Source organism: Adiantum capillus-veneris, chromosome 15, assembly GCF_014529385.1.
Source record: "Adiantum capillus-veneris isolate H3 chromosome 15, ASM1452938v2, whole genome shotgun sequence".
Classification (NCBI taxonomy): Eukaryota; Viridiplantae; Streptophyta; class Polypodiopsida; order Polypodiales; family Pteridaceae; genus Adiantum; species Adiantum capillus-veneris.
In genome coordinates, this window is record NC_140945.1 from 18,062,526 (window position 1) to 18,072,918 (window position 10,393).

At 42.6% G+C, this 10,393-nt stretch overlaps 1 protein-coding gene across 2 annotated transcripts; it reads right to left on the minus strand.

Moving 5' to 3' along the window:
- Window positions 1-77: 77 nt before the first annotated feature.
- Window positions 78-6,231, minus strand: LOC147440346 (coatomer subunit delta-like). 2 transcript variants are annotated; one of them, XM_086530118.1, is made up of 11 exons: window positions 6,034-6,231; window positions 5,918-5,957; window positions 3,651-3,874; window positions 3,220-3,462; window positions 2,977-3,142; window positions 2,174-2,472; window positions 1,407-1,590; window positions 1,175-1,328; window positions 1,015-1,077; window positions 773-869; window positions 78-430 (listed from the first exon to the last, which is right to left on the minus strand). In XM_086530118.1, exons 1-11 carry the CDS (start codon window positions 6,034-6,036, stop codon window positions 341-343), a joined length of 1,563 nt encoding a protein of 520 aa, XP_086386244.1. In that variant the 5' UTR covers window positions 6,037-6,231; the 3' UTR covers window positions 78-340. The 2 variants fall into 2 exon arrangements, with proteins under 2 accessions (XP_086386244.1, XP_086386245.1); XM_086530119.1 differs by lacking the exons at window positions 5,918-5,957; window positions 6,034-6,231 and having other exon boundaries at window positions 3,651-3,809.
- Between the last annotated feature and the right edge of the window lie 4,162 nt (window positions 6,232-10,393).

The window sequence follows — 10,393 nt, forward strand, 5'->3', positions numbered from 1 at the left end:
GTGCTACGAAGATGCCAATAAACCTCTGACAAAACAGTGTCATTCCCAACATGCCCTCATGGACGAAAGAGATGACGAGCTCCCAATATACCTCTGACAATCAAGTAATCAATACGATAGATTCATAGAGAAATTAACGCACATACAAAAATCATGGAATAAACTTCCTAGCTTTGTGGCATTTTCTCGGTAGGCAGGCTGAGGCAAGTATTCATGGACCCTCCAGGTATGAACACATGGTTGCCCACAAAAAATGCACAAAGCTTACAGGCCAGGATCAACATTGCAAATCTGGGTTTCAGCAGCCAGAAAAATGGCATCTGTGTTCTGAGCCGCCACATTACACAACCTGATAGCTGTCAACGACAAGCTGTGTTTCACTGTTGTGTCTTGTATTAGTACCATTCTGTGCATCGCATACACCTGACAGCTGTTATGCATTCAAAAGCAGCTATTAGCAAGGTGAAAAAATGTTAGATGGCGAAGCTTACGACTATAAGGGTCCAGCCGGGGTGCGAGAGCTGTGTCCTAGGTCCGGTGCAGGGAGGGTTATTCTCAGAGGGTGGGGCCAGTGTGAAAACAGCCCTCCGAACACCCAGCCTCAAATAGAGTCCCTTGCCAGCACACTGGCCTACCTTCTTGAAAATAACCCTCCAAGCACCCGACCTCGGACTCAGTTCCTTGCCGGCACACACCCAATCAGAGGACCTCTCTGCCACCCTCGACCCTTCGATGCATAACCTTCTCCATTTATAAAGTAGGACGTCTTTACCTTCACATTACAGAAAAATTTGGATGCACAGAACTTGACATCAATAGGAAAGAAGGCGCTCGGATCTGAAGTGGGTACAACAAACTCCATGGAGCCACTACAAACAAAAAAATATACAGCATTACTCCCTCAACAATTGACAAACCATGTGTGTGATAAAGTTAACTTATCTCAAGTACACCCGATAAAGCCCATGAGTTTCTAGCATGAATGATAAGGCGAAGAAAATCATCACAGCAAACCTTCGATTGCTGTTGTCTATTAAAAGGATGTTCCACTCTAAAATTGACTTTCTGGAATCATACCTGTTGCAAAAGTGGGAACCAGAGGCGATGTAAAACCCATCATGTCAAAGAACAAGGTAAACTGGAATAAATGAGTGCAAAATATCGACAAACGAACCGCCAATCTCCGTCCACTTGATTCACAGTCGGAGCGTCCCTGAGGGCAGGTAAGGGGATACTAACAATAACGTTTTTCAGCTCAAAGGCCCTCGAGGCTTCATACTCAATGTTGACCAGGCACTCATTACGAGATACAGATGGCCAGCAGTTTACTGAACAATACGGGAACATACAGATTAAAAGAGGAACACCCACAGGTACTCATGTACAAAGATCACCAAGGATCTTACTGTTTAATGGAACCAACGACTCATCTTGGCTTTGAAGGCGCCACTTCAGCACCTCCAAAGGTGTACCGATGGGAAAAGATGCGCCAGCATTCTTCAAACCGAGGATCTTTTCTTTCAAAAAACGATCTTTATCAATTCTAGGGTGAGTCTTCAACTGTACTTTGTCATTGGCACCAGTTTCGACCTATAAAGCATGAATAATAACCAGCATTCAGAAAGCATGTACCAACAAAACTCAGCCTGGATGTCAGAGTGAAGGACAACACGCATTCTACCACATATACACATATTATATGTATAAACATAGAAATACACCTAGATGAATCCAGGATAAGCCCAAATTTACCTTTACAGAAAACTGCAAGGTCTCTAGACTCATGGTAGTCACCCATAAGACAGCATGACCATCAGCTCCATCATGCATAGTATTGACTAAATACTACTACATGTCCACTAACTTCGTCAGTGCCCAATAGTAGGACTAGGTACCAATATATGCTCACACACACACACACACCCCACACACACACACACACACAAAAGCATACATCAGTACAAACATCTGCGTACAAAGTTTCTCTAATAACTCTAGAGATGCAGCGCAAACTCAGCCATAATGAAGCCTAGCAGTAAAAGCTAACAGGTAGAATCCACATAACAATTAACGGTGCTAACAGTCAAGAGAAATTTACAACCAGCGGCCTCTCAGACTCAATCCAAGATAAATGTCAAGCTTCACATGAAATTATCTGGAAAAGAAATGGCACCTGAAGGCAAATCTGAGCATGTTCATTGTCCTGGACAATTAAAGTCATCGTCCCTTGCAGCTCAAAATTCTCTAGACCTCCATCTTTTTTGAGCGTTACAGTAAGCTTCTCCTCAATCGATATAGCAACTGGTTCTGTTGGAGAGGCAACAGTCCTTAGAGGACCAGGAAGTGATTGGACCTCTTCCAAAATAACCTCTCCTTCAGCCTTCAAAGACTCAAGCAACTGCTTAGTCCCTTGTCCTTTGCCTAGCTTCATGCCTCCATTACTAGGAGTTGAGAGAGGAGTAGAGCCTCTTGCTGCCAGTTATCAATCAATTCACCAAGAAAATTTCAAATTTCTCTTTAATTTTCAAGAGAACCATTGCTCAGCATGATAAAACTGAATCATGAAACAATCCTTTCGCTGGAGAAATCAGGATAATCAAAAGCACAAAAAGACACTACTTGAGAAATTTGTACACATAAACAACAACAACATGCTGAAAAGTTCAGCATCAATTTGGCCAAAACCAGACATCTGTGGGCATATGCAGATTTACATGATAAACAACACGATTGAATGGAAGGACTTTTCACTCGCACATTCAAATATGAGCATATGCCATGGGTGAGTGGGCATATGCAGCTTCGCATGATAAACAACACGATTGAATGAAAGGACCTTTTGACTCGCACATTCAAACACGAGCGTATGCACACGCACGTGCACAGACACACAAAAAAGAAACTGAATGCACTATATTTTTACTACTGAACCATAGAATTTTGTTTAAATCAGCAATGAAATGTGGCTTCTAATACCTGCTGGCTTTGGTGGAGCTATGGAGTCTAATGATCCAAACCTAAGACCACCATCAGAACTCCCATTTCCAAATGACTTCGCATCTTGAAAACCATTGCTGTACCTTCCAGATCCATTTGCCGATGCTGGAACATAATTCATGCTATCTGACCTCAGCTTTTCCATCTGCACAGTAAATGATGAGTGGATATCAGGCCAAGGCAAAAGACTAAACAACTCTGCTTCATTGCAAGGTTTAGTACCTTGTTTTTGTCTATGGCACTTGCTTTTCGCATCATAACATCTTTCGCCTCATCTATCTTGCTCTGTACAACAAGCTTGTGAAGCTTCTCCTCGTGGCTCTCCATTTCTAGATATTGCTTAACCTGTGCAATCGTCACGCTGTCCTTGTGCCCCATGGAAATCAGTTCATCAATGGCAAAAATAAGCTCAAATGCCAAGCTGCTAATTGCTTCCTCTTCCAGACTTGGACAAAACTCAGGAATCTACAATTCTATTAAGGACCTCAGAATCATAAAAATTCAAAAACGTCTAAAAGTTCCCGTGCCCAATACCGCAGGTAAACACAAGTTCATCGCACAAATTTTAGAGAAAAAACACATCACATAACCTGCAAAGACGTGAAATCAAAAGCTAATTGAAAGTGCTATTTCTCAAATTGACAGAAGGATACTATCTTAGAGAACAGTCTCAGTGTCTCAAGATCTTCCAGAATATTGCTCTGTTTATTTGTTACCAGTAGTATATACAGGGACTCCAGGGGTTGATACACATAACGCACATTTTCTGCCTCAACGTAAGTATGTTGCTTTTCACCAACAATCAGCTTAGGAAAAGCGGCAAGCAGCCCCTCAATTCTTACTCGAGAAATGTTGGCGAATTGCCGAGAAACAAGAACTGGAACAAAAGCAATTACTCCAATAAGCAAGGCTCAAGATATGACAGTAAGCATTACATACATGGAATGTCTGTTTGACATGCTAAAATTTCACATGAGAGAAGTGTAGTCCAAATTCAAATAGAAATGACCTTAGCATGCATTTGGAAAGGGAAAAGCTCTTAAGTTTAACTCAGTATGCCAAAAAGACGTTCCACAGACAAGAATACACTATGTTTATAAAATAATATATCCCGAAGATTTTGCAAATCCTTGAAAATGTCAAATCAGACACTTCTTTGAGCCTTATGCAGTAAATAAGGAAGTTACTACTTCATCGAGGGGTATTTTTGGGGGAACATAAACTGATAGTAGTTCTGCACCCACCATTCGGCACTAATAAATCAGTGCGCTTAACAGATAGCCAGGTAGCAACGTTTTGGTTACCAATATAACTACTGGAGAGCCATGGAAGTAAAAACTGTGTATCGGGTGGGACATTTTCACGTCATCTTATTCTCCTCCTTACTCACCACATGCATGCATTCCACATGACGTTGTGCTCTTCAATAGTAAAGGCAGTATGCCTTCCCCGGGTCAGTGGCTGGCCGCCCGCTATATACACATGGTACCTTATTCTCTATAGATATAGAATACGGGGCTCTCTCCCACTTGGTATGAGAGGTGCTTCACCCAGTCTTATGACTTATGTGTCTACTTATTCTCCTCCTTACATGCCACAATAAAAAACTAGCTTTGAAGGAGAAAACTTCTTTGCTACCAAATGGAACAGAAGTACTACAATTCTTTATTGAGACAGTTGAAGGTGAAAACTCTTCTAAGGATTATTCTGACTAGACTAGTAAATGGCAATGGGATGTTCCTCCTTTCAAGACTCAAAAACCCTCTTTCCAGCAATGTCTTGTAACCCACCCCAACCTGACCTTTATTCTCAAAACTGGCTGGATCATTGTATGCAATTTTTAGTTATACATCTAATCCACATTTTAAAATGAACAAGAAAAAAAGTAGCAATGTGGATTCATCTTTTTCAATCTCAGGCACGGCCAGCTGGGTGTGTGTGTGTGTTGTTTTAGAAGGGCGGGGCGAGGGTTTGGCGGCCGGAGGGAGGGAGGGGGGGGGGGGGGGGGGGGGGGGGGGGGGGGGGGGGGGGGGGAATCTGTTTTCCTTGTGTCCTCTGAAGCATTGTACTCAGACGTGCAAAGTTTTCAGTGTCTCCAATATCCTTGCAAAGGATGGCCATGGTGGTCTTCCAGGAGAAACATTCGCATCCGCAAAGGAAAACCTTGAGTACATGAGGAACTCAAACAAGAGAGTTTGCAATGCAAAATGTACGGAAACATGCAAATGGAAACCTCCTCTAATATCACCCACAGATGTTAAACCCTTCAAAGTTCTGTTAGCCCTGTGTATGAAGCACATAACTAAGGAACCAGCTCTGCCTGTGAATGCCACACAATATGCACTTATCCCTAGTCAATTGAGATAGATTTTGAGCTCTGCCCAGTTCATCTAGCCTAGCCATAAACACAAGCATTTAAAAGTATACCTAACAAAGGAACAAGATCACTGACATACAACCAGGTAACTTGTCACTGTTCAACGCTGTTATGCCATGTAGCATAACATGCTAAGGGCAATTAGATCTACAGTCACATAATCCAGGCATCCCTTGGTAAGTCCCATCTTTTGTGTCCCATAATGTATACAAAGGGGATGCTGTCAAATTTGACTTCGAAAACATGATCGTTTCTCTTCAAGAAAACTTTGAAACCAGACTCCCTGTGTGTCAGCATTGTCAAAATCTTGAAGTGGAAAAAGCTTCACACTAAAGACAACCAACGCCACTGGACGCAGGAGGCCAATGCACAACTAGCATCTCCCGCTCGATCTCTTGCATAACCATGCGTGTGAGTTTACTCCCCCAAGGACATTCACTTCGCATTCAGATCTACCAATCAGCGTGCATGGCCTTCAGCAAAGACCAGAAAGGAAGAACGCATTCAAAAGAAATGAAGGTTACAAGGATAAAAAGCGTATACCCTTGCCATGTTTGGAAACAATGGAAGCTGCCAGAACCACCTGCAATGGCGAAGAGAGTTAGAGGACTGATGAAACGCAATGGGTATAAGAGAATAAATCGTAGAGCTACATTCACCATTGCGCAAAAGGGCCGGATCTGCCCCAAGCAACTCTGCCCAATTTGTGAGTCTGCCTACAAATGCCAGCGATGGCGCAATGGCAGATAATGAGGAGGAGACGGGAGCCTCCGAGTGAGCGAGGTGCTAACGCAGATCAAGAAGGAGTTCAATACTGCCGACGAGATCTGACGCAGCAGCAACTCCAACACTAGGATGCTAATTTTGATCATTTTATATGTAGAGTCACTCTTATTACATGCATACATGGTTTGGATGTTATCAATAATATTAATTAGATGAGGCTTATTACATAGATGAGCATTATAAGCTGTCTGCCTCATACGCCTCTTTTTTAAATGCAAGTTTTTTTCCCCCCAAAAGGGCCTGATTGGGTGTGTCTCTGTATGTTGTGGTCGTGTCCGTGTTTAGTCCCCCCACTCACAGCAACTCAACGGTGCTTCGTGGTTAGAATGGTTGATGCCCCAAATGTAGGTTGTGGCTTCTCCATTCTTAAAGTAAAACTCTCTAACCTATGGGTGAAACATTTTGCAGTTATCTATAGGCTGATTAATTAGGATTTCGGATAAGAAGGTGAGACAAATTATACTCATACCTTTGCCAATAATAATGTTCATGGGTCTCATGATTTGTCCACTTTTCTTGATGGTACACCTGTAATGTTCTTTTGGGGAGCAACATATTTGCTCATCCTAGCATTCCTAGTTGGACACGTCTTTGCAACTACTAAAACCTTTGAGAAATCTGTCTTGCCACTTCATACGCAATCTTGCAATGAGAGAAGCATGTGGATGGTCCCTCTTAACTCTCGCAAAGTCAATATATCGTATGCTCGCTCTTCTTATCACTTATGCTTGATTTGTTTCTATTACGTCCCCATAACCTCCACACTACTCCGAGTGTACACGAGGAGGGTGACAACCGTGGCTCATCACCCAATCAAAGAGGAGAATGGAAAGTCTTCCCCATTCCCACGCCGTATAGTGTGTGGCCTACCGTCCACGCTAGCCTGGCTGCCCGTGCACTCCAGCACGGGACGTCCTCACCCATTGAACTCTAGATGGCACTTTGTCGTGGCGCTCTGGCCATGGCTCATGCCATTTGGCATTATAGCTTACGTGACATTACCCCCCCCCCCCCCCCCCCCCCCCAAATAAAGGCTTTTGTGCTTGAAAACAACATGGGAAAATATCTTGACAATCGTACTACGGCGTTCCCAAGTTGGTGCTTCTTCATCTAAGTGTGTCCACTTAACTAGTACCTCATAGTACACTTTATGGCAAGTTTGTCTATTTCAATACCCTATGATTCATGCGGTATTTTTATGGCTCTATCAAGTCGATCAAAATCTTTGGAGAAACTACATTCTCCAACGTGTGAACTGATTTCTTCAATTTACTAACGTTGAATACAAGGTGAACTTGAGAACTCTCTGGTAACCCAAGTTTATATGTTACATCCCTAATCTTTTTAAGGACTTTAAAGGGACCGCAGTATCTAGGAGAAATTTTTTCACACTTTTCTATTTTCATGGTTCCTGACTTCGCAGGAACCTTCAGAAATACAAAGTCACCTCTACAAAGGTAACTTTTCTTTGTCCTTTATCAACATACGTCTTAGCATGATCATGTGCACTACGAATGCTTTCCTTTGTTGCTTTCAGCATATCATTCATATCTTCAAGGAAATTCTTGACAAATTGAATCTTCTTCTTCTCTAGATCTACAGCCATAGGAGATCTTGGCTGGAAACCAACTTGAATGGTGTAAATTCAATTGTTGAATGTTTGAAGTTGTTATACGCAAACTCCAATAAGGACAAAGTACTCTTCCCAATTAGATTGCTTCTTACTTACATAAGAATGCAACATGTCCTCTAGAAATTGGTTAACTCTATCGGTTTGACCATCAGACTGTGGATGATCCACTGTACTCATACTCAAAGTAGCATCATTTTCTATCTCTATCTAACATTATCTCTGCTGCTGCAGGCATGCCATATAGCTTATAGAGATGTTCGATAAAGAGTTATGCCAAATCAAGTGTTATAACCATTTTCTTTGTGACAATAAACTTTTCCATTTTGGTTAAACTGTCCGCTACCACCCACACCACGTCATTACCTCGACTAGTCTTGGGTAAAGCGGTAATGAAGTCCATGAAAATGCTTCTCCATGTTTCCTTGAGGAATCTCCAAAGGATGGAATGGTTCCTCAACCTTGAGACATGTTAGAGCGTGTGTAGCGCGTGTACGGAGTGTGTGCAAGAGAGGGGAAGAAGAGAACGGGGAAGGGGATGATACACAGACAGCCTGTGTTTGGGTTAGTGGAGAAGAAAGAGAAGAGTCAACCCTCTCTCTTTTCCTCCCTATATTGTTTAGGTGAAATCAAGTGTACAAGGGTGGTTTCCCACGACCACCTGGCCTACACCCCAACAACCTCCCACTTGAAGGTCATGGTGGCCAATAGTGGCATTAGTATAGTTAGTCTATACAAAGTTGATGAAGCATTGCCGAGGCTTCATCCTACACCCATAAGTTCTATACAGTGTGTAAATCGCTCCGAGGTTAGGCTCTTTGTGAGAGCATCTGCGGGGTTGTCGTCAGTGTAAACCTTGACAAGCTCGATACGCTTGCCAGCCAATGCATCTCGTATGACATGGTATATGACCTCTATGTGTTTCGACTTTGAGTGAAACACCGGATTTTCTTTGCCAAAACAATGGCACTCTGACTATCACAATGTAGTATTGCAACCTCGTGAATGCCCAAATCTCCCACTAGACGAGCCAACCATATGGCTTCCTTGCTGGAGTCAGATGCAGCAACATATTCTGCCTCAGTGGTAGATGAAGATGTGCAATCTTGGAGACATGATCTCCAAGAGATAGCTGCTCCAGCAAACATGAACACATAGCCAGATGTGGATCTTCTACGATCCACGCAACCCGCATAATCCGCATCCGAGTAACCTACAATAGATGCATCAGTGTTTTCGAAGCGTAAACACTTGCTAGTTGTACCTTTCAAATATCTGAGGATTTTCTTCACTGGTTCCCAATGCTTCTTGCCAGGGTTTTCCATGTACCTACTAACCACTCCCACTGCATATGCAATGTCTGGTCTTGTGGCTACCATAGCGTACATCAAACTGCCAACTGCTGAAGAATATGGTACTTTCCCCATTTCCTCTTTCTCAACCACTGTCTTGGGAGAGTCTTCCTTGCTAAGTTTGGAGTATGCTTGCATTGGGGTACTCAATGACTTCCCCCCCTGCATACTAAAACGTTGCAAGACTTTGTGAATGTGCTTTTCTTGAGATAATTCAAGAATTTCACGTTGCCTGTCTCTCTTGATGGGCATACCAAGAAAGTGATTGGCATCTCCTAAATCCTTCATGGAAAATTGAGTGCTTAGCATCTTTTTCAACTGATTGATCTCATCAATTGATTTGCCTGCGATAAGCATATCATCTACATACAAGATCAAGATGATTAAAGAACCATCGTTCAATCTTTTTGTGTATAAGCAGTGATCCTCTTGACTTCTTATGTAACCCTGAGACTGCATGAATTTGTCGAATTTTTGATACCATTGCTTTGAACCTTGCTTGAGGCCATAGAGTGCCTTTTTAAGTCTACAAACCAATTCTGTCCTCGTTGGTTTTTGGGTTTCACATACGAATCCCTCTGGTTGTTTCATGTAAACATCTTCATCTAGATCCCCGTGAAGAAATGTTGTGTTCACATCCATTTGGACAAGTTCCATGTCCTGGATAGCAACCAAGCCAAGCACGGTGCGAAGTATAGTCATCTTGACTACTAGAGAGAAAATCTCATCAAAATCCACACCTTTTTGTTGCTTGAAACCCTTGGCAACTAGACGAGCCTTGTGTCTATGCTCGGGATCTTCCGTTGTATACTTCTTCTTGTATACCCACTTGCAAGGTAAAGCATTTTTGCCTTTTGGTAATTCAACGAAATCCCATGTCTCATTAGCCACAATCGAATTGTATTCTGATTGCATAGCCTGCTCCCACTTAACGCTATCATCCATTTGTATAGCTTCTTTGTAGCAGGTTGGCTCTCCACTGTCAGTGACCAAAATGTGGTGTATACCCGGCTCAAACCGCTTGGGCGCACGTGATACTCTCTCAGAGCATCTCAGTGCCTAAATGTTGGACTCTGCTCTCTTCGCAGCAATAGTAGTATCTTGCACTTGAGGAGTGGGTGCAATACTACTGAACTGAGTTGGTTCGAAGGCTACATCCTCAAAACGAACACGTCTGTATTAAAAATCTTTGATGGGCTTCTTGTGCATTTTTGATTCATTGAAAATCACACGTGAGCTACGAATGACTGT